Below are 23,640 nucleotides of genomic sequence, written 5' to 3'. Positions count from 1 at the left end.
AAACCCTAGAAATCACCTGAAAGAAAAGTAAGAAAGAGATTGGTGTTAGTAGAATTCAGTATATGTTTTCTTTTAGATTTTGAAGATTCTTTTCTCTTCTAGTCACGTGACCCCACGGTCCCAACGTGGGTCCGCCCCTGGTCGAAAGGCCACAATCAGGGCCATGTTTGGGGGAGTGCGGGCAGGGCGCCCGCACTGGGCCCCCAAAACACAAGGGGCCTACTTTTCATAAGGCCCTAAACTATTATATAAAGCAGAGACCCAGTTTTTATTACAAACCAAGCCAGTAGCTGAGTTGGTAAGCAGCCAGGAACGCCTTGCGGGTGACGCTGGTTCGACTCCTCCAGCGTGATCTATAGACACCCCTAGATATTGTGTTTGGCGCACTAAAACCACAACAACATAGAACCTAAAGTAGGAAAAAATTATTTGTATTTACACCTTTAATGACTCAAATTCAATAACTATGAATTTTATCTCTTTTGCGAATGTGATCTCTAAGGTTTTGGAGTTTATCCTAACACTTTCAACTACCTAAGTGTTGACATTATTCTCCGATTTTGGAATTTCTGATGGTTTTATCTCCTCTATGAGCTTATTAGTATAAATGTTAAATCAATATTTATTTTTTGTCCATTACACTTTTTCTTAAATATTTTGTTGTTTAAAGTCTTTGTTCCGCCCCTCGTCTGTTTGATAAATGACAAACTACATATTTAATATGATATTACATTAAGATCCACACGTTAAATTTCAATGTCATTTATAGTTATAAACTTATATTCAAATTCTTAAGATAGAATAAATAAATCTTTTTGCTTACTGGTGATTGTGAATTCTTAGACTAGATTTTCAATAAAAATAATTTTTAGAATGATTTTTATTCCTAGCTATGACTACTTTTTGCAAAATATTATTGGGTTCATTTATGGTTTCATCTACCGATGATAAATTAGCTTACATTTTGTTTTTTTTTCATAATCTTTATGGCACGAAGGGCCCACATTCAAATTTCGCACAGGACCTCTGAATTCTCAGGCACGGCCCTGGCCACAATGAAGCTTCAAGAATGTCTATTGAAACTGGTTCTTATGTCTTCCAGTATCTTTTGGGATGTGATGTCTTGTTGCTTCATCCTAACTATAGAAAGAGCCCAATAACAAATTAAAATGTTGTTTTAATCTCCCAATGGGGAGTTCTACTTTTTGTTATAACTTATTATCTTAATGGTCGATTGTGTCCTATGCAATTTATTACTCATGCGTCGTACTATTCTTGTTTGTTCTTACCTCGACGAGTGGTACAGCTACATTACTGAAGGTCGTGTTTGTTAGTTAACGATGTGCGACCGTTTTTATCCAAAGAAACTCGCCTTTCAATATCTCAAGAACCTCAAAAATGAATTTGAAAGAGTCAATGGGAATGAAATTGAAACAGCTGTCAGACCTTATGCCTTCATTAAATTTGCTTAGTTTTTGCTCTTTGCTTTTACCTTGACATTGTATCAATTTGTTTTGTTATTGGTTCTTGTTATTTTTCTGGCTGGTTATGTCGCCTCTCTTACTTTTTGCCGTTTGTTGGACAGATACACTCATTCAGAAGAACTCAAAGAAACGTTGAAAAGTTGAATGATGAACTTTATGAAGTTCACCAGATAATGACTCCCAACGTTCAAGAAGTTCTTGTTGTTGGTGAAAAATTATATCGTAGCTAGGTTTCTCTTTCGCTAACAGGCCACAGTTTATATATTATCCATTTTGAAATGAAGTTCGCCTTTTATTTTCCTTTTTTTTCTACAATGGTCTTCTTTGCCATGCTTGAACACGGGTCCTTGTTTACTCACTGTCGAGAGCTGATTTAGGGGCGAAACTGGTAACCCTAGTTCCTAGGATTTCTCCCACCGAGTTTTTTGCTATTGCTGCCGCCGATGCTCGTAAGAAGTTGTAGGCTCCATCTACAAGACAAACCTAGTTGTATTTGAGTCACGACAAGGCTTAAGGCGCCTACGACGATCGTACCTCCCCCATTCAGAACTTGAGTGGCAGACATTCTTCGAGTTCAACGTGCATGTTGACGTGACGCTCATTGACTGACGAACTTTCGATATTTTCTTGACTCATTGATCATAGTCAACTGAGGACCATTTTATAAATTAAAAATTAGGTTATGATTTATCTCTCTCGAATGGAAGATGACTTTTCAATGTTGTTGTATTCATTATTGGGAGATTTTATAGGAGATATCTTTCGTTCTTAAAAATAATGCATTTTGCAAACTTGATTTGATCAATTCATTACGATTTTCTCTCTAATAGATAGTGTTTAGATAGTGTTTGACTTTCTTTCAATACATCTGATCCGTCCAAGTCACCTAACTAATAGATATTGGCCAAATTTAGCATCATTTTTGTTTTCATTGTATAGCATGTCAAATGCAAGATCATGTAAATGACTCTTTACCAACCAACGGAACTCGTGTGGTTCGTTTCCGAACCTCCATGTACAGCAAGATAATACTATATCCATGTCTATATACATTTCCCAAAGACAGACAGATCCATCAATGAATGATCAATCTAATATTTAAACACGTGTCTTTAAATGGACACGTGTCGTTGCATGGCATGTCACAGACACACATAACCAATATCTATTCTACTATATAAAGGAGCTTAAAACCCTTGTTTATCATCATCATCAAAATCATCATATTTGATCATTTCTAACAACAATCAAAGCAAAGCAAAGGAAAACCTTAATTAGGAGAGGAATTAGAAAAGTAAGAGAGAGAGAGAGATGCAGACAGGTAAGAACGTAGCTGCTTCAGCAAAAGCAGGAATGGAGAAAACGAAAGCAACATTGCAAGAGAAAGGAGAGAGAATGACAACACGTGATCCATTGGAGAAAGAAATGGCGACCCAAAAGAAAGAAGAAAGGATTCAAGAAGCTGAGATGAAGAAACAGATGGAACACAACCAAAACGCAGCATCCAAACAACACGGAACCACCCGTCCTGTTGGTAGTACTGGTCCTGCTGTTGCTGCCTTGCACCCACCAACTGGTACTGGTACTGGTGGGACGCACTACTAGATAACAAGCTAGACATCCATCCCTACTACTGTCTTTCTAGGGCAAGGGAGATGGTGTTGCTTCACTTTAGTACTGTCTTTGTTTATTTTATGTTTTCTTTGGAGTGTTTGTTAAAATGAAACTTCGTGAGTTCCAATAAATAAAGTTTCTTTTATTGCACATAAAACATCTATTGGAACTTGACAGGGGACTCCTTGGTACAACTCCCCAGTCCACTCCCTCATATTTTACGGTCTGAGAAACACTCTTTGTTGGTCTGAGAAACACTCTTTGTTAGAGCATCTCCAGTGCAAAACTCAAAAACATCTCTATCTCTCATATGTGTCAAGTTCCTTAGAGCATCTCCAATGCAACACTCAAACTTTAAATCTCAGAATGTCACATAAGATTTTTTAGAGGTTCTCTTCAAAATCCGTCTCCAATGCAACGCTTAACTTGGACCTCTAAAATGAGGTGGTGGTAGTTATTTTACAGATCCTTAAGAGTGTCTTCTTGAGGATCTCTAAGTGCCACATAAGCAAATCAATAAATTTTATACTAAAATAAAGGTTTGTAGAGTTTCTCTTAAGTGTTGCATTGGAGAAGATTTTCTAATAGAGTGTCTCTAAATAGCCAAATAGGAAAGAGACCACTTAGAGATCCATTTTTCACACTTGACACATAAGATTTTTAGAGTTTTTCTTGAGTTATGCATTGGAGATGCTCTTACGTGGCGGAAATAGAGATCTTCAACTTTTTTGTGTCTTCAATGCAAAACTCTAAACTTTTCTTATTTAGTTATGTGTCGTAGTTATCTTTGTAAAGAATTAATTAGTTATATGGAAAAATCGATTTATATTGGCTATAATTCAAATATTGATGAGTTATATTGATGAGTTGGACAAGTAGAGATATCTCTATTCCACCTTCGACACGTCATCTTAGAGATCCAAATAGAGTGTTGCATTGGAGAGAGTTTTCAAGCAAAAACTCTAAAATTCTCATGTAGCACTCAGAGTTTTTAAGATTGAGTGTTGCATTGTAGACGCTCTTAGCCACCTAACACAAGAGAATGTCCAACTATACCAAATATCTCATTTTCGGACATTTATATTTTAGTAGTTGAATTATCAGTTACATATTAAATTTTAAAATAGAAAAACAAGTGAATGCATTTGAGCAAACAACCTCTTATATGCTTTAACTAAACTAAAAACCAGCAACACGCCATTACTCTTTTTAAGAGCATCCCCAATGGCCTTCCATAACGCCATATATGGCGTTATGGTGATCATCATTAATCTCCAGGATTGTGAACAATATCTGGCCGGTTATTGTCCCCCCCCCCCTCACCAAAATGGTGAGATGGTGGGTCCCATGGGTTTTAATATATAAATCATCCTCGTTTGAATTATTCTTTCCCATTTAGTCCCCTTATTTATTTTAATGTTTGTACTTGGTCCCATAAAATATTTATGTTTAGTCCCCGAAACACAATAAAATGTCGTAATGATCTTAATTTGTAATTTAAATCTTATAATTCGAATTACTATTTTAATAAATTATTTGTCATTTTATTTTGGGTTATTTCCCTAATGGCCCCCTACTTTGTGACCAGCTTCCCGCCTGGCCCCCTACTTTACGAGAAATACCCATATGGCCCCCTTCCGTTATAACACCGTCACTCTCTCTCCTCCATCATGTTTTCTCTCTCCGCCAACTCACGCCACATCATTTGTTACGCCACCTCATCACCTTCTCCGGCAGAGGTCGCCGGCCAGCCAAATTTTCGGCCGGCGACCTTCAAACTAAAAATATATTTTTTTTTTCTCTCTTCCTCTATCTCTCTCTAAAATTACTCCGGCGAAGGGAGACCTTCGCCGGAGTGGTCTGTTCTTGAAGAACAGACCGAGTAATTTTAGAGAGAGAGGGGAAGAGAGAAAAAAAAAAAAAAAATTAGTTTGAAGGTCGCCGGCCGGAAATTTGGCCGGCCGGCGGCCTCTGCCGGAGAAGGTGATGAGGTGGCGTAACAAATGATGTGGCGTGAGTTGGCAGAGAGAGAAAACATGATGGAGGAGAGAGAGTGACGGTGTTATAACGGAAGGGGTCCATATGGGTATTTCTCGTAAAGTAGGGGGCCAGGCGGGAAGCTGGTCACAAAGTAGGGGGCCATTAGGGAAATAACCCTTTTATTTTATTTAAAAAAATGAGTATTAAAAATGATAAAAATGAAATCTAGTGTGATGAATAGTGATTTGGTGGGAGTTTTGGTGTTTGCCTTTGGGTTCAAGAATTTGAAAACACCAAATAATTTGGTGAAGATTCCTTTTTGGTGACTAATTTGGTGCTAACCACTGAGGATGCTCTAAGACTTTGACATAGATTTTGACATTGACCCACTTTTATCTCAAAAATAGGGTTACACCTCCGTTTGTTTTTAAGTTTTGGTTAACACCCCCACAAAACCCGTCAATTTTTAGTTAACTCTTGGGTGTGCCAATCTCACATGTTAGGTTAACAACCCCACAAAACCCGTCAATTGTTGGGTATGCCAATCACACGTGTTAATCAAGACAAAAACACCTTACTATACATCTTAATTTTTAATTCAATATCATCTTTTTCTTTCTTCCATTAATCAACTTCATCACCTTTCAACAAAAAAAAAAAAAAAAAAAAACTTCATCACTAACTTAAAGAAAATTAAAATTGTATTCCTGTATTTTCAATTTATGTTGTATCTATTAATATATTCGAAATATATCTGTCATGTAAGGATTTTTAAAATCGTACAAACAAAGTAAATAAAAATGATTACACGAGAAAATAACATAAATAAAAGATCAACAGATTTTATATCAAAATCAAAACAAGTTTACCATCACACTATCACATTGTTATTGCGGAATCGACCCCAAACCACGTGGGCAACGGAAGAGAAGGATGAAACTAAAGAAAATTAATAAATAATTAGAAGGCTCCTATCGAGTATCCACACTCGATCGAATTGTATTTAGTTGGTGAGAACTCAGATTGACTTGGGTAATGAACATTGATCCTAACACTTCTTTGGCACACAAATTTTGCACAAGAGACGATGAGAGAGAATTAGAAGGAACGTGGTGCTTGCTGTGGTGGTGGTAAGAAGGGGTGGAGGTGTGAGCGGATAGTTGTGAATTTGTGATAATGAGAGGGGAAGGAAAAAAGGTGGTGGTCGGTAAGGGTGGGAATCGGTCTGAACGGGCCGGAAACAGACACTAACTCAATCTGTGCGGGCGGAACGGGCACATGTCCTAAGTGTCCCCTCGGACATCCAGACAAAACGGACAGACGTTTCGGGATTTTCTCCAACAAAGTGTCCGTTCGTGACCGCTTTGATAGTCGGGCAAACCAGGTATCGGTCAGTTGGGTGCCGGTCACTAATAAACAAATTAAGAAATTTTTATTCGAAATTAAATATGTTTAGTAGCTAAATACAACTTCTAAACTCCCACTTTACAATTCCAAAAAGTAAATGAATACAAAATTAAAAGATAATCATTGAGATTTCTCCTGGATTACGACCGGTTATATTCTTCTTCTTATGAGTTACAAACGATTATTGTGGATTCTAGGGTTCCTGATGAGATATTAAGATTTTGGAGGGGAGAGACTAAAGAAGTAGAGAGGCGAAGACAAGATTAAGAAAAGCGATTTCTAAGATTATATATTTTACTCTTAATAACTGTTGTAGCTAACCATACAGATCTAAAGGCTTAAAATCAATCGTATAGGAGGGCAGGTATAACGGGTAGGATAAACAGAAGGGTTCGGTCGGGCGGACTGTATATGCGGGCGGACTCGGTCGGATAACCGGGTAAGGCTTACCTGTGCCCGCGTCCGTCCGCTGCTCTTTCAACCGGGCGGGTACAGACCGATTCGGGCATGGGACGGTCACAGACCCTTCGACTCGGACGATGGTTCCAGGTTTCTGGGCCAAAATCCCAACCAGGTTGGGTGCTTAAACAATTAAACCAGATGCTCATTGAAAAATTAAAAAGATTTTGGATCAAAGACCAAATCTGCTTAAGATATTTACGCCCCAAACCCAACGGTGAAATCAACCCAAATCTCCCCCGGAACATTTCTCAAAATTTCACAAACTCGACGTTGTCTATTTTTCTCTCGTGTTCTCAGTTCTCTCACTTCTCAGTCTTCATCAAGCTCCTCTCTCTCTCTCATTGAGGTAGGGTTTTTCCAATTCATAAGTTTAGGTTGAGAGTTTGAGACAACTAATAATATATATGATTTAAATGTTGTTATCAATCTGTTAGGATTTGAATATTTATAATCATAGACTTGTGATAAACTAATAATGGGTCAATTTTATCTTTATAAATAACTCAAGCTACAAATTTGATTTACAAATCCTTTGGGTTCATGAACGCTAGGATTTACAAATACAATATAACCCTAAATCTCTTCTTGCCTCTTAGATTAGGGCATTGTTTTCACATGATCATTTACCCATGTGTTTATACTGTATATATTTGATTTGCATTCTATGTGTTTGAGAAAATGCCTGAAAGACTTATTTTTGTTAGTCAAGGTCATGTTTTTCTTGCTCACTATCACCCTCCTTGCCTGGTAGGTAGTATCCTAAACATTATCTTAACCCATGATATTTCCCAAACGTGGATTAGGAATATTTCACACTGAGCGAGAAGAACGAAGAAAATTGTGAAACTGGCAGCAGAATAAACTCCCTGAAAAGGTGAAAGCAAAGAGAGGGAATAAAGATTGCTATCGGAGCAGATCAGATTTTCGCCAAAAATTGCCTCACGAAACAGGTTATTTGGATCTCATTCGTCTGTTAAGTGTGTAAATGCAGTATAAGGATAAACGAAATTTGTGTGTAAAGTGACGAGACAAACCTTGCCAGATAAATTTTCTATGTTTTAAAGGTAGTTCTATCTAGTACCTTAGAATGAATGGCGACTCATCTCATTCGAAACCTCCGAAGAGCTTCCTCTTTCACCTGCACTCTGTATCTCTCCTCTTTACAGGCTCATGCTTTCAGGTAGTAATCTTAAGCATCTTTTGTTCCAAACCATTTTCTTAGCTATCATTTCTAATTAAGTTTTCTATTAATTTAAACCCATGTTTTGATTTGTAACTTCGATTATTCTTCTGCTAACCAGGACAATTTCACGTCACTCCCAGTCAAGTTATTTTCTGTCTCAAGCCTTTCCTCCTTTAAATCCATGGAAACCTTCATGGGTTATCAGGAATCTAAGTCATGGTACTGTCAACCTTGTTATTTCTCAAGGAAAGCCTAAATTTGAAACTCACGAAATTGAACCTCCAAAGAAGGAGAAATTTAAGAATAAGAAAAGGTTTAAGATGCAGAAGAAGAGAGAGAAAGTAAAGAGGAAATCAGCTAATAAGAGAGACCCAAGATGCCTTGGCGTTAAGGGGAAAAAGAAAAAGCAAAAGTTCCCCAATGCAGAAGCTAGAATCAAGGACAAGCTTGAAAAGGTGAGTGCAAAATAGCCTCAAACTGGTACAAAATTTTTAGATGTTTCATATTTGAAATTAGGTCTCACGAATTTGACTATTAGGTATAAGAAATTCTGATATCCCATAATTTGAAGTTACAAAATTGCATAAATTTTGTGTATTTGTTTCCTTGTATTTGTTTCCTGGACTCTTGTTGATGAATTTGGAAGCAAAAAGTGTAGGGTTCGAAAAAACAAAATCTCACGACCAGAGGTATGAAGTTTCTAAAGTTCATTATTTCCTCACTGGCAGGCCAAAATAAAGGAAAGTTTGCTAATTGAAAGACTCAAGAGGTATGAAGTTGCTAAAGTTCAAGGTCCAGTGGCTGAACCAGAAGACCTAACCGGCGAGGAACGGTTTTACATGAAAAAGATGGCTCAGAAAGGATCGAACTATGTACCAGTAGGAAGAAGAGGTGTCTTTGGTGGTGTTATTCTTAATATGCATCTACACTGGAAGAAACACGAAACTGTTAAAGTTATCTGCAAGCCTTGTAAACCCGGTCAAGTTCATGAATATGCAGAAGAGATAGCAAGATTGAGTGGTGGAACCCCAATTCATGTAATCGGAGATGACACAATAGTTTTTTACAGAGGAAAGAATTATATTCAGCCTCAAGTCATGTCTCCGGTGGATACTTTGTCGAAGAAACGGGCACTGGAAAAATCAAAGTATGAACAATCACTTGAATCTGTGAGGCGATTCATCGCCATAGCAGAAAAGGAATTAGAACTCTATTACAGACATGTTGCACTTTATGGTGACCCGATTTCTCGGGATTCTGATTCTTCTTCCTCTATCAGCACAAAGAAATCTGTTGCCTTGCTTGGAAACTCTGAAATGGTACGTAGAAAAGGCTTGGGTTCGAATACTGATAGTTTTTCAATGAATTCTTCAGATACAGAGTTAGGAGGCTCCACAGATGAAGAGCAAAATCAAACTGAAGATCGTTCTGATGATGAGTTCTCTGAAAGTGAACTCGATTTACCAGATCATATTGAACTTGACTCTGATGGCGAAATATCATATCGTGTGACAGGGAGCTCTACCTCAAGCTTCCATTAATCATTAATGGCGAGATGAAGCGATTTTGTTTTACCAAGTGATTAATTTATCATGTTAGTCGTTAACTGTTTGAGAAACATTTGTTATAACGGTCACTTAACAAAGCAAAAGGAGGGTTTGTATAAGAGAAACAAAAATGATAAGGATTGGCAAACATTTTAGGGTTTACCTAAAATCCCCACAAGAACAGAACCCTTCTCAAGATGATGAAACCAATTTCCATCTCTCACAACAATTTTCCTTTTTGTTATCTTTGCAGTTTGTTTGGTCATGGAGTGACGATCATTGCAAACCCTAAGATTTTTAGCAACTCTTATTGTGGTTCCAGGTTCAGTTGAGATTAATCCATAACAAATAGCTAGTTTCTCACTATGAATTGATAAAGCCCATTCCTTCTCCCTTTCTTCTGTATCATGTAAAACAAGCTCAGTTTCAGCAACATAATCTTCGATCCAAATCCTCTAATTTATCATAAATTTTCTCCCTCTCTGGGTGTCTGATATCTCCCAATAAGAACTCATGAATCTTGTTCTTGACTTCAATTGAACTACAACCAGGCTCTTTCTTGATTCCGATATCTTTCATTTTTGGCCTGACTTTCACCGATTCTTCGAACTTACCCAAAGCAGACTGCTTTCTCTCTCTCTAGTACCTGTAATTAGCAGGCTTATATGGTCTCTCAACAGGAACACTAATGTAAAAGCCTGATCTTTAGTAAGTTTAGTAAGCTTAGCTCCAAGTTTTCCAAGATTAAGTTTTCTCAAAATATTAAGTGTGTACTCTACTTATGTTCAGATGGCTTCTCGTATATCCAGTAGTTTACTTGTTTTCGAACTTGTTCCGATTGATTCATCCATCCACTATTTTTGGCCTGACTTTCACCGATTCTTCTATATCATGCTTTTAACACATGCAATCACATAAGCATCAGTTTTGATTGATTCATCCACCGTTTGAACATAACGTTGAATCCCATTTTCGTAAGAACAGGAAGAAATATGACCATCAATGAGAGCTGTGTATAGATAAATATATGGGTTTTCAATTTGTTTGAAGATCATGGAGGCATAATCTATGGAGTTGAAGTTGGAGCAGAGACGAGTAGGTTGAAGAGTACAAATGAGTCTTCTTCGAAACCATTTCTGATTATTTTAGCACGAATTTGGTAGACTTGGTTAAGCTTTTTACATCTTTGTATCAGATAAATGATATGGTTTCCTTCATGGAAGCTTTTGTTACTTGAGTTCGAACTATAATTTGAATTTGGCGGGAAGTAAGTCCCTCTAACGGCTATTGTGTAGGAACCCATTTCTCTGTTTACTACGGTTTCTCCATGTTGCCATTTATTTATCAACATTGCTGTAACTAGGGGTGAGAATCAGGGCCGGGTCATAGTAACTATGGGTTTACTCCCTCGTTGGATCGGTCGGGTTGGATTTGCCCTCGGGTTTCAGGTGTATGAACTCTAACGAGTACGGGAGTCCATGACATGTTCGAGTCTCAAAACTTTCTCCTCAACCCTAGCGATATCAAAGATCACTTGCATACAATAGCATATGGGGTTTTCTCCTCAACCCTAGCGATATCAAATAAGATCACTTGCGTAGTTGCGTACAATAGCATATGGGGTTTTGCACTAGCGTAGTGCATCCACTCTGAAAACCCAAAGGTCACGTGGTCGAAATTCGTAAGTGTAGAATTCCATCATTTATTGATTTTAAGTTACTAGGTTATAAATAATGGCCTTCAGGATACAACTATAGCCTATATGGCCTCCTAGGGTGTACGAGGATTTTTTAGAAAAAAATTTATGACAGTTATGAACATATTCATCTTTATGAAGTATCCAAGATGTATGAATTGAACTCCAGGATTTCCAGAATTTCTAGGGAAATATTTTTTCAAATTGTAAATTTGTTCACTAAAAAAAGAACATGGTCAGAGTGAATTATTTAACTATGTCTAATTGAAGTAAATCTCCTTTGAAGCTTCTGCCAACACGTTTATATTATCGCACAATCACTATGGTTTTCGAACTTGTTTCCCTGAACAAATTATGCAGTTTTACATTAAAATAATCTACTTTTCGACAAGATTTATCGAGTTAATCAAAACATGTCGCGAAGCTACCAAGAACTTCAACTTCTACAAGGCAATAGCTTGCGGGTAGCATTCACTAACCTCCATTTGCAAAGATGCCCAAATTTGCTTGCATGATTCCAACTTTGCCAACATGGTAACTAGGAATGACTCTGCCCAAGGTTCCTTCTCCCCTCCCATGCTCAGACTATATGGCACTGAAAAACTGTTCAAATGTCCAAATGGAGAGAGAGGTCAGATTCCAAGACTACAAATCAGGTGCTATGAGAAGAAAAATGGCCAATAATAACAATTTATTCGTTGAAACGAGATACTAGAATTATTAAAAAAAGTTTTTAGAGGACAGAAACATTTATGACGGTAAGAGACAGTTCTCTTAATTGTCTTTATTGTTAATGTTACTATTACTGTAGTTAAAAGTGGAGTGGTTAGAAAGGGACTATTATGGAGTTCGTTACTGATAACCGACTGATATTTTCGTTATAAAGGTAGTCATGTCTGAAATCCTAATACAAACTATCAACAATTTTATATCCAGAAGAAAAGAAAATGAAGACGAAGAGTGAAAACGGCAAGCTAAAAGGAGAGGGCACCTCATTAGTTCCTCTTGTTGACCTCCCTTACTCGAAGTACCAACATTCCTGCACAAGTTTGAATTCAAATGCTCTTAGTACCGGCATTTAATGAAAGCACGAGTTACTTTGACAATTATGTTTATGTAAGTAAGCAACAAACCTGCGGATTAAAACCTGGAAGAGATTAAGATATTTGGTCGATAGGTTGTAAATAGCATCTGATATATGATCCTTACCGAACAAGTAAACTACTGGATATCCGAGAAGCCATCTGCACACAAGTAGAGTACACACTTATATTTCTTAATATAATAACATAATAGAACAAAATACGCATGTTTATTTAACTGATATTATAATTAGAGTTCTTATAAAAGCAATTTACGGGCCCATTCTCCGCCCACAACGGTTGGTAACTACCTACTTATCAATCCACAACCATTTGGAATCAAACCTCGGGAAACTAGCACTTTCCATTTTATCATCGAGGAAGCTTTATATGTGGTGTGTTTTAATGCCACATTTTATTTTCTTAATAATACGTCTCAAGTCCCATCTCAACTTAGAAAGAAGAAGGTGGTCAATATCTATTTACACCAACTATGATACTTAGGAGTGAATAATATCTAGCTGATCAAATGTAGTAGCTCCGCCAAAACAGACCACTTTATCTGCCGACCATTGTCCTAGTTCCCGTGGCCACGTATTATAAATTTGGGAAGGCTAGAAACCAAAACCATTAGCATCACAACTTGTTTTAGCTTAGATTTAGCATGATATGATATCCTAAGCAACTAGAATGTAATTGACAGGAACCATCAATTACGGTGCTACTATTAGCTGTAATCATATACGCAACAATAACATGGATACTCATGTATAGTAATTTTATCCGTATCTATGATATATATATACATATATGTGGCCATTTCAACTGGTCAATCCGGCGCCTCATACCAATGTCAGACAGGGATGTTGGTGTAGCAGCTTACATGACATAGTAAAGTGATTGAGAAAGTTTGATCGCCATGTCAAGGCAGGAATTACCCATTTAGGGTTGGGATGGTAACTTGGCAATCTTGCATGCAGCTACTGAGGTCAATAACATCAGAAGAAGATTGAGAAGTGATGATCTCGTCAACTGGAGAATTATCATTTGCAACATGATCTCTACTTGCGGAAGGTAAGAGTACCTCGCCCATTCCATCACCAGGAAACACCGTGGAGAAGAATCGTTGAACAGATACAAGTTCTACAGCCTTCAAATTTTCCTCTGAGTGTACTATAATCTGCAGAAAATGAAAAGGGAACCATGGACCAAATACATTAGTTTATGTTCCGGGAAAACTATTAGACTTCGTAAATATAAAATTATTTTATCAGAAGGTACCTTTGGAGGATCCTCTTCAAGATCCACAAACTGTAGTTGAACTTCTGAATTTAGGCTCGACTTAACATACTCAGCGAGACCTTTGACATGTATCAAATAAATCATATCCTCGATTATCATTACTCTTAAAGGCTTTAAAGCAGCTGAATCCTGCAGTAAAAATAAGCATGAGTGCAAGGGTTATCCTCAACAATTCATATAAGTGGTAAACCAAAATTTTCTATTCAAGAATAAGGTAAGATGTGAAAAAAATATAATGTGAATAAAAAGGGTACTCAAACTCTTATTTGTCAAATGACTTCATGCAGATCTAGTTATGTTCTCTATTTCCAAATGACTAAACACAGTTATTTTCAAAATTTGAACCTTTTGACTAAGTTGTAGGATGGAGCATAGGTTTTCTTGCAGTTCTGGCATTTTTCCACCATAGTCCACCATTACTACAGGTCGTAAACCGGTGCACAACCCAAGGATATCTGTCCAAAACCACAAACCAGAGATAAAAGATATGTTGACATAGATTCAAATTTCAAATATTCTGATACATAAATTTTTAAGTAGGTGGGAAATAAATTCATGGATAAGTGTATGGAAAATCAGGTTATTATCTTATCCTCTGGATGTCCTCACCATGTTGGTGACAGTTTAAAAGGTTCACAATGGCCCTTGTCGGCCAAAAATCACAAGAGACTAGCACAGAAAAACACTCTTCCGTAAGCATGCAGTTTCACAATGGCCCTTGTCGGCCCCGCACGACCGTGGAGTGACACACCCGCCACGCCACAAGCCAGTGTGAAACACTACGCGAGCATATTCTCTGAGCTTACTGGCGTATCGAGTGAAATCCCTATCACATTTTTCCACATTAAAAAAGTAAGCATATTACTATTACTCTATCAAAAACAGTTTACGATCGCGATGTCAGATGGACTCACCACCAGTCCATGGTGTCAAACACAACCGGCTCACTGTGGTTAAGAGGTTTAAAGTGTCACCCGCCCAGATTTTACAATCCATCAAGAAGGAAACAATCTAAGGGGAGAACAAAACTTCATAGCATTCGACTCTACTTTAAACCTTACGAAATAATAACAAAGTAAAACAACAAGGAAATTTAGTTTGAAAATAAACAAATTAAAGTATGTTCTTGGAATTCCCATGTGGTTTAGCTAGAAGTGTTAACATGATATAAATATAACAAACTCGACAAAACAATATCAAATTCCTTCAATGTGAAACACTCCCAGATATTGAAATCTTTCAAAACAAGAACCAAATAATTCATGGAAATTAAATTTAAGCTAATTAAACTGATAAGAAATCTAGGGCCAAAAAGAAAAATAATAAGAGTGACTACCTATATGAAGACGACGCCTTGATGCGGCTTTCAATCGCCATTTAATTTGAGAAACGCAAGAATCAATGATCTTCAGAGCTTCATCTAATTCTGCAACCTCCATTTACCCGCCAGAGGCTAATCTGAGACAACACCAAGTACTTAAATGCTTCTTCTTTCTTAGGGGTGGTGAAGAATCCACGGATATTCCGCTCCCCTTAAAGCATCAATAAGTAACTAAAACCCTAGAAAGGTATTGAATTAGGAGAGAAAAGGACAATGTGGTGAGAAGGGAAGTTGTGAGTAGAATGAATATAAGTAGAATTTACCTCTCAGAACTCAGATACGAAACTGGAGAAACCCAGGTGAGTCGTTTTCCTCTTACTTTTCAAGAGAGAGAGAGAGAGAGAGATGGGTTTGGTTTTCCTGAATCCTGATGATGAAGGAGGCCCTGATTAATGGATTAGCATAAATTAAGTCAAAGAGTTAATTCCTATTTGGCCCCCTACTTTGTGATCAGCTTCCTTTATGGCCCCCTATTTTTCATAAATTCAAATATGACCCCCTATTTTTGTATAAATGTCATAAGTACCCTCATTATATATATTTTTTAAAAATAAAATTATTTCACAAAAAAGAAATTCCACCTCACTTACACCTCACATCTCTCTCCACCTCACCTCTCTCTCTCCAACTCACCCCTCTTTCTCTCCAACTCACTCCTCTCTCTCTCCAACTCACTTACACCTCACTTGTGCAGGAATGTTGGTAATTCAAATATGAAGAAATTTCTCGTTGGGTAAAGGCAACCCATCTTTCTGCTGCCCAACCTTCCCCTATTTCTGTGATCCTCGGAATGCGCATAATCTATTTGTTCAAATCCAAAACTGATTAGACCAAATCTCAGTCACCTCGGACTGCCCAATCTAGGAGCGAAGAGAGATAAAGGGTCACGAGTAAAATGAAGGGGCACATTTAAGTGATCTTTTCTCCATTTCTACTTTTTCTTTTTGCATAATTTTCTTTTTTCTAGTTCTGGAATGAGGAATACCACGATTACCCTATTGACTTGATCATTCACGCTAACATATAATTATGAACACTCAAGAGTATTTATGCCGATCGCATCCAAATTTGTATTTGTTGCGCCCTCAGAGGTATTTTTGTCCTCTACCTTCAAATTGGGCATTTTATAGACTGTGCAGAAGTATGTGTATAGGACCTTAAAACATTTATCCCTCTAACTTTTGGAAGTTCAATCCAATTTTTTTAACTTGCTCTATCCTAGGAAGAATTCATTTTTTTTTTTTTTGTTGAGGTAGGAAGAATTCATTTGGTCTCAACAAAAAAAAAAAATATTCTTCATTTGCTTTTTTGTTCCGTCCATTAAACTATGATAAAAGAAAAATGAAAAGGTCTCATATTTTAATGAGAAACTAAAATAAGAATTCAAACTCCTGGTACAAATAACTTGTACAACATGTTAGCGATTCGTGGTTTCTGCACATCCAACAAGATGTGCCAACCTCCCGTTGCTTTACTTCTTCTAACGGTCTGACCTCTTAAGGTTTGATATAGAGTTTAACATTAGTCTCCGTTGAGAACACCGGTGATTCACGTTTGAGAAAAAAGGTCCAAAGATTTGGCAGCGAAACTTCTTGGGCTTCAGATTAAACAAATCTATCAGTTGGACTGATCCATGTTATGCTCGGGGCATATGGTCGGTTAAGTCTATTTTCTTCATTGTCCATGAGTTGCTTGTTTAACTTAGTGGACAAAGTGGGTTTAGCCGTCTCAGACTTTGAATAGCCCGGTGGAGTTAGAAAATGAGGAGGTGAAACCAGTCGGACTGGAACACGGTCCCCCCACTTCAATCCTTTTGAAGTTTTGGATTCCTCCGTCTCGATCAACTTTTATAGTTGAAGCCAATTAATATTCCAATTCAATTTGAAATCGCGAATTCAACTACAATCACATCGTTCAGAACGTGTCGTCTTGGAGATCTCTATTCTAATTATCTTTATGTCATCATATAGATCCAAACTGAAGAATGGTCCTTAACCTCTAAAAAATACTACATGATCTTGAAAATGTCTAAGATTGATTGTTGCACTAGAGATTCTCTTAACTACACATTAAAACAATAAAACGAAAAGTCATTGAGATTTATTCAAATACAAAGCTTATATCTTATTAACACACATACACAGAATTTTTAGTACTGGTTTATGTATGTAATAATGAGTTTAAATAAGAACCTAACCAAGATCAGGGACAGTGAACAAGTTATCTTCATCATCCGATATTTCGATTCTTGGTTTCTTGTTGGGCATGTTGTAATTGGATTTGATGAACCCATTGCTATATGTAGCAGAATTGATGTTGTATGGTTGTGATGAAGATATGGGAAGTTGAGGCACTTCTGCTGCAGCTTGAGGTAGTCCTCCGTCGTTGAAAATACCGATGTCTGTAAACCAATCAAGTTCTCCGAAATCCAAACATTTTTTCTGCAATATTTGGTTAACGAAACAAACAAAAGAAACTTAAGTCAATCGGTTTCCTCTGAAGACAATGGGACGCAATAAGTAACTTAATTATACAGTGATTAATAAGTCAAAAAGTTACCTCAACGGCTCAACGCAACCCCAACCAGTCCTAAATCGAAATTTTTTCTGCTTAAGCATTATCTTTCTTCTAATAATGTCGGTAACTTATTAAGATGAGATGGCCAGATTAGCAACCTCATCCATTACCCAACCACCACTACTTTCAATTTGGAATGAACATCTTGGCCCTTAAACTTGTGCAATAGTGTTTGGTAGGTTGCGTCTTTTTTTCCAGAAGATCAATAATTTGATACTAATGGGAGTGGTAGTGGATTACAACTCTCGTCGACTCTCATGGACAAACGTCCGTTCATATTTTAAAAGACAGATTGTTGACAATGAGAGTCTTACTAAATGTCGGTTTCATGACATTACGAGTACAAACTAGCTACTACTTGTATTCGTAAAGGCTATTCAAATGAAGAACAGTTCGTAACATGACTAAATACTAATGAGAATGGAATCCGGGTTAAACTGTTCACAAGAAAAGATAACCAGGCCAAACTAGCTAATACTTGCAGTCGTATATGTGCATGTGCGTGTGTGTGTGCACGTGCTTGTGTGTGTCCGTATTTGTGTGTTAGTAGAAGGTTTAAACTTATTCATGATAAAAATAAGTTGACATTGAAAGTTTCATACCTTGTCACCAGATTCAAAATCCGAAAACTGTAGCAAATCATCAACAGCCCATGATGGAGAGTTTGCAAAGGTAGAAGAAGTTTGTGGTGCGGGCGTTTTGATAGCAACTGGTTCCAAGTTCTGGTTATTTGGTACGTCAGGGCAGATCTTCTCAGTTTCTTTAGTGCAATTAGAGCTCAAAGCAACACGAATACCCGTGGCCAAAAGTCGTTGATGTTTGCTAGAGATACTACCGACTGAATGGACAGCTTCATCACAATCTCTACAGAAGAGAGCTCTGTCCTCAACACAAAATATGAATGCTGTTTTGTCCTATAAACCAAACATAAAAGAAACAGAACATAGTTCAAATCTAACAAAATACTCGAGTTGATACCTATTAAGATATTATCCACCAAACAAAAAAAATCTGAGTTCGGGCGACTCTGGGTCATATTTCGAACACTTAGTTTTCCTTCTTCAATTCTGACTCGAAAAAAACGTCTAACTCCCAAGTATTTTGGATCCAACTGAGTTAGACATACTTTAGGTATGAATTGAGAGAGATTTTCTATGACTCAGTTTAATTACTATTTTATCCTCGGACGAAATCAGATATCGACGAGTGAGATTCAGATGATGCAGGTTCATATGCAGGGGAAAACACCCTCTAAATCAATAACTGTGGCCTAATATAACTTCACTTAGCGGTCTTACTGGTTCGTGTGAGAATAGTCCCACATGAGAGAAGGGGTATCTAGCAACCAAGCATATATAATGTCTAGATGCTCTCCAGTTGGTTTTGAGTTGGACGACTACAAACTTAACCGTTCAAAACTTGTTTTATTAGAATTTCAAACTATTAAGTATTACTAATGCTAATTTAAGACTTTGGATTGGCTTAGATAGTCTTAAATTTTATGCTTTCCTTATTTTAAGTTCAAATAACTAATAATTGAACTACATAAACATGACAAATAAATTTCATTTTTAATCAATAAAATTTTCATTAAAATATAAATTAAGAACAGGAGAAATAAAATAAAACAATATACCAAAAAAAAAAGGAAGAAAGGGAAAAGGAGAAAGGGCTTACTTGGCAGATATCACATTTAGGGAGCTTATTAGAGAGAGAATCAAATAGAAGCCTTTGATGCTTGCTAGCAAGCTTGTTTGCTTGATGAACTTCAATATCACATTTAGCACATAAAGCTGCTTCATCAGCACAACATATCATAATAGCTGGAGCTTTCTCACACACATCACACTGAATTTTCATCTTCTTCTTTTTTTTTATTTAATAAAACCCTAAACTGCAAAACCCTAGTTTTTAATTTATGATTTTAAGCCTAAAACCCTAAATTTTATGCTTAAAGAGAAAGAAATTTCAAGATATACCCAAATTTTGAAATCAGATATTAACCCATTATAGAGAGATCAAAAGTGAAATGAAAATCATATAAAAGTAGAAGAAGGAAGATTGAATATTATAGGTCTGATAAGAGAAGATTGAAAAGATGAAAGTTGTTGGTATTTAAAAATCAAGAGGAAATGACTCAATTAATTAGAGATAATGTTTCTGTATATCATGGAATTCTTATGGTGTATGATTCATTTGTAGTTGTTTGTGGGGCCTTTCAGCTTGTGGTTGTGCCTAGAGCTTCAACTAACCAAGTAACCATACTTGTGGTTATCAATTTTTTGGGACTTCTCTTTGGAGCTGTATTTGAATTGACCATTATAGTTGCTACTTGCTAGTAAGGGTTGTGTTTGACATCCCCAAACATCTGTTCACACCTAGAAGAACCAATAAGGCAATACCTCGAAGGACCAATAAGGCAATAATATGCCACATACAACAAAAAATAATATGCCACAAAGTTTAGTGCATCTTTCAAGGCAAGATTCAAAAAAATCTATTGCTCTATGTGTCAAGTTCCAATCGACACAAATTCTTATGCGTCGAAAATAGAAGTCTTTAATTTCTTTTGTGTCTCCAATATAAAATTTTAAATTTGTTTTATTTACTTGTGTGGTTGGTATATTTATTTTTATAAAAAAGTAATTAGTTATTTTAAAATATAAAAAATTTGATTTTTGTTGGTTCAAATTCAAATATCGATGAATTTGACAATTAGACATATCTCAAGAGGACATTCTAATGTCAGAAGATACACAATCATGAAATGCTATCTTCGTAACGGTCGCAACACGTTGTTTCATCGAAGTCAATATCTACACTGCATCATCTCAAGCGTTCATCATAGTCGACCAGCGAAACTTACATTACCATATTAGGTTCGTCCTAATTAGGGATAGAAGGTTCAACCACTAAATTCAAACATTTGAATTCAATGCTTTAATTGCGAAAATACCCTTCTGAGTTTTTACAAGTTATGTTCCTCAAATCGCCAAGGAAAAGTTCAGTGTATGTTCATTTATGGTATTTAAGGGGTGTCAACTGGTCGGTTCCGGTTCGGATATTTAACTACCTAAACGACATAAATCCTTAAATAAGCAAATATCTCGGGTACAATAGTTGATGAGTATAAGAGATTAGAGATAAGAGATTAGGGAAATCAAGAAAGATGAATTCAATTTTTATGTTGTATTAACCCAGTAACCCACTCACCTTTGGTGGGGTTTATAAATTAGCTTTCAACAAAGGAAAAGAGAATTTGAGAAATTTCATAACTTTGAGTAATTTTTAGGTTTTAACTTTTGGAGGCTAGGTGAGTTGTAACTTGGTGGGAAAAACACTGACTTAAAGAATCCTATATAATCTAGAGTAGTTTTTCGTATTTATTTTTGCCTCGTACAAACACACAAATGTATTACTAATACCCGGGGCGGACCTACTTAGAGACAAGATCGGGTCTGGATTATCTAATTTTTTTACCTAGCTAGGGTGAATTTCATAATTTCCACACAATATTTTTCTCCAAAAATTGAGGGTTTTCAACAGGATATTTTTGAGGAAATTGGTTGTTTTGAAGAAGAGACACGTTTCAGAAGAAAAGAAAGAAGGAGAGGAAGAAAATGAAGGAAACCCTAATAACACAAGTGGATTTCTTATGTCTTAGATTTCAGTAATCAAAATTCAACCTTAGCTTAATAACTTTGTTTTATGTAAAATCTAGTTTTCATTGAATCAAATCATGAAATCATAGTATGAAGTTGTTTAATGACGTAACATTGGAAAGAAGATATTGGCGCTACAATCTTCCAAAATACTTAGATACTCCTTGTAATTAGGATTAGTATATTTCTATCTTTGTAATTATATTTCCTATTCTTGTATTTCTAATTATGTTATTGTCTCTTCATGTAAAGTCTATATCTATACCTTCTCTAATCAATAAAGAATACCTTTTGATTATCATTCTTTCATGTCAGACTCATTATTTAACATGGTATCACGAGCATAAGGATTTCTTCTCTGTCAGTATTATCGTGTGATTATCAATTTACTTAAGGATTAATTTTTTTTTATATATCGATCATCTCACTTTCAAAAGCTAGGATTCTCATCTTCGTGTTATACATAAATCATCCATCTTCAAAGGTCAGTAACACTTTCTTACTCATTTACATTTTCTGATTTTTGCCAAAATTTTCGAAATTATTTGTGATTCTTTTTCAAATTTTTTTTTAACCTAATTTAGGTTAGAAATCAATTTGTCCTGTTCTGGTCCAATTCTAGTACTGAATTAACCAAAACCGTGCACAACCGGAACCAAATTCCAAATTTGGTTCCTGACCCCAAACCCGGTCCTTTCCCATACCGGATAACCAAAACTTGATAAACCTGGAACTGGATTCTAATTTTTGGTTCCCGAACCAACCTGATTTACTACAATACCGGGATAGCTTAAATCGCCCTGACCGGAACCATATTTCTATCTTTGGTTCCCGACTACTCTCATCCTTCTTCTCCGACGATCGAACCATTAGGGTTTCTTTCTCGCCGGAATCATTTACTCCTTGTCGGTACGAGCCACAATCGAACCTTTAGGAGACCCAACACCCTTCCTTCTGTTTTAATTCACATTAGATCGATCTAAAGAATCCTTCTCTCTCTAGAAGTACAAGAACCATCACCGGTTTCTTTTGCTCTGAGCAATCAATTTTTGGACCAAAATCCACCGGATTTTTTCCCTGCACTTCATAGTTTAGGGTCATTCCAATACCCAATATACCGTTGCAGGTCTGATTGAGTCATCATTTTTGATTCTGATACAACCCTAATTCGGTTGACATTTCTGGTTTGAAGCCAGATTTTAAACTTTCGTGACAGTCTCTTTTACTCACAAGTTTCTGTTGCCTTTGTTACTTCGTTTGTGACACTCACTTCTGTCACTATTTTCCCAACAGTAGTATTACTGTTGCGAACAACTCTATCACTTTGTTTTCTTCTTTTCGATCGGACATTATTAGTCTATATGACTTCTCTTTACTTCAGAACTATACTTCTGACTTTATCATATGTGACAATGATTTTCTTGTCAACTTCAAACGTAACGACATTATTTTTGTTGTTGCACATTATGTCAATATTTGACATTTTTTCGACAAAGATATTCTTGTCGAACATAACGAAAACATTACTTGAGTTGTCACTTCTACAACCTATTTTTGGTACTTTCTCCTTCAATATGTTTTCAACAATGCATTTTCTAACGAACAAAACTACAACATCACTTTTGGTGTCACTATTTTTCTCTCATTTTTATTTTTCTGGTTTTGACAACCACAACTTCTTTTTCACAAATACCGTGACATCCACTACGGTACATTACAATTTCATCATAAATTTTTTAAAAATTATTCTCTCGAGTTTTTCAACTAATTTTTCTCGACCCATAATTTATATTCTTTCTCCTTCATCGAGAACGATTTTTCCCGGTATAGATACTGGTGACCCTAGCCCTACGGCTACGACACTTTTCTCGGGAACTATTTTTTCCATCCACCCTACTTCGTGGATTATCGACAGTGGAGCTTCAAACCACGTCTGTTTTTCATTACAGTGTTTTAGTTCGTACGAACTTGCTCCTCCATCACTTTACGTTCAAATTCCTGATGGAAGCACCCTTCCCGTTAAACATATCGGTAAAGTAGTTTTTTCTGACTCTTTACATATAGAAAATGTTTATCATATTCCAAGTTTCAAGTTTAATTTGATTTCTGTACGACAGTTATGTAAATCTTTAAATTGTCTTGCGACTTTCTCACCTTCCCACTGCGTCTTTACGGAAGTTTTGACAACCCGCCTCATTGAACAGGCTGATGAGATTGACGACCTCTATATTTTACGTCGTAACTCTAAAGCAGTTACTCTACA

General features: G+C 36.5%; 3 protein-coding genes across 6 annotated transcripts; 1 reads left to right on the top strand and 2 right to left on the bottom strand.

Moving 5' to 3' along the window:
* Nucleotides 1–7,107: 7,107 nt before the first annotated feature.
* LOC147568880 (RNA-binding CRS1 / YhbY (CRM) domain protein) lies at nucleotides 7,108–10,971 on the top strand. Of its 2 annotated transcripts, XR_015231133.1 has the most exons (5): nucleotides 7,108–7,293; nucleotides 7,751–8,127; nucleotides 8,249–8,585; nucleotides 8,859–9,790; nucleotides 9,931–10,971. XR_015231133.1 is itself a non-coding variant. In XM_086655297.1 (4 exons), the coding sequence occupies exons 2-4, from the start codon at nucleotides 8,039–8,041 to the stop codon at nucleotides 9,669–9,671; spliced, it is 1,239 nt and encodes a 412-aa protein (XP_086511423.1). In that variant the 5' UTR covers nucleotides 7,108–7,293; nucleotides 7,751–8,038; the 3' UTR covers nucleotides 9,672–9,903. The 2 variants fall into 2 exon arrangements, 1 of the variants encoding a protein (XP_086511423.1); XM_086655297.1 differs by lacking the exon at nucleotides 9,931–10,971 and having other exon boundaries at nucleotides 8,859–9,903.
* Nucleotides 10,972–11,652: 681 nt separating this feature from the next.
* LOC147568879 (uncharacterized) lies at nucleotides 11,653–15,524 on the bottom strand. 3 transcript variants are annotated; one of them, XM_086655298.1, is made up of 8 exons: nucleotides 15,402–15,524; nucleotides 15,094–15,317; nucleotides 14,103–14,212; nucleotides 13,737–13,886; nucleotides 13,394–13,635; nucleotides 12,507–12,617; nucleotides 12,365–12,412; nucleotides 11,653–11,976 (listed from the first exon to the last, which is right to left on the bottom strand). In XM_086655298.1, the coding sequence occupies exons 2-8, from the start codon at nucleotides 15,194–15,196 to the stop codon at nucleotides 11,817–11,819; spliced, it is 924 nt and encodes a 307-aa protein (XP_086511424.1). In that variant the 5' UTR covers nucleotides 15,197–15,317; nucleotides 15,402–15,524; the 3' UTR covers nucleotides 11,653–11,816. The 3 variants fall into 3 exon arrangements, with proteins under 3 accessions (XP_086511424.1, XP_086511426.1, XP_086511425.1); XM_086655300.1 differs by having other exon boundaries at nucleotides 15,094–15,215; nucleotides 15,402–15,515; XM_086655299.1 differs by having other exon boundaries at nucleotides 15,094–15,309; nucleotides 15,402–15,514.
* A 1,692-nt stretch (nucleotides 15,525–17,216) lies between these two features.
* LOC147568878 (B-box zinc finger protein 25-like) lies at nucleotides 17,217–20,079 on the bottom strand. Its single transcript, XM_086655301.1, has 3 exons — nucleotides 19,393–20,079; nucleotides 18,318–18,629; nucleotides 17,217–17,579 (listed from the first exon to the last, which is right to left on the bottom strand). Exons 1-3 carry the CDS (start codon nucleotides 19,573–19,575, stop codon nucleotides 17,331–17,333), a joined length of 744 nt encoding a protein of 247 aa, XP_086511427.1. The 5' UTR covers nucleotides 19,576–20,079; the 3' UTR covers nucleotides 17,217–17,330.
* Between the last annotated feature and the right edge of the window lie 3,561 nt (nucleotides 20,080–23,640).

Source organism: Eschscholzia californica, unplaced genomic scaffold (assembly GCF_041429995.1).
Source record: "Eschscholzia californica isolate CP2 unplaced genomic scaffold, dmEscCali1.0.p SCAF_1, whole genome shotgun sequence".
NCBI lineage: Eukaryota > Viridiplantae > Streptophyta > Magnoliopsida > Ranunculales > Papaveraceae > Eschscholzia > Eschscholzia californica.
The sequence above is the reverse complement of the archived record's forward strand: the minus strand, read 5'-3'. Positions and strand labels throughout refer to the sequence as shown.

What these genes read in the sequence shown, in the direction of transcription:
- LOC147568880 (XM_086655297.1), top strand. Translation starts at nt 8,039, where the DNA reads ATGGCGACTCATCTCATTCGAAACCTCCGAAGAGCTTCCTCTTTCACC. An exon ending in TTACAGGCTCATGCTTTCAG is followed by an intron (nt 8,128 to 8,248) that starts GTAGTAATCTTA and finishes TCTGCTAACCAG; the next exon opens with GACAATTTCACGTCACTCCC. An exon ending in TCAAGGACAAGCTTGAAAAG is followed by an intron (nt 8,586 to 8,858) that starts GTGAGTGCAAAA and finishes CCTCACTGGCAG; the next exon opens with GCCAAAATAAAGGAAAGTTT.
- LOC147568879 (XM_086655298.1), bottom strand. Translation starts at nt 15,196, where the DNA reads ATGGAGGTTGCAGAATTAGATGAAGCTCTGAAGATCATTGATTCTTGC. An exon ending in TCCTACAACTTAGTCAAAAG is followed by an intron (nt 13,887 to 14,102) that starts GTTCAAATTTTG and finishes TTTTTACTGCAG; the next exon opens with GATTCAGCTGCTTTAAAGCC. An exon ending in ACCATCCCAACCCTAAATGG is followed by an intron (nt 12,618 to 13,393) that starts GTAATTCCTGCC and finishes ACTTGTGTGCAG; the next exon opens with ATGGCTTCTCGGATATCCAG.
- LOC147568878 (XM_086655301.1), bottom strand. Translation starts at nt 19,575, where the DNA reads ATGAAAATTCAGTGTGATGTGTGTGAGAAAGCTCCAGCTATTATGATA. An exon ending in CTAAATGTGATATCTGCCAA is followed by an intron (nt 18,630 to 19,392) that starts GTAAGCCCTTTC and finishes TTTGGTTTATAG; the next exon opens with GACAAAACAGCATTCATATT. An exon ending in ATTTTGAATCTGGTGACAAG is followed by an intron (nt 17,580 to 18,317) that starts GTATGAAACTTT and finishes CAAATATTGCAG; the next exon opens with AAAAAATGTTTGGATTTCGG.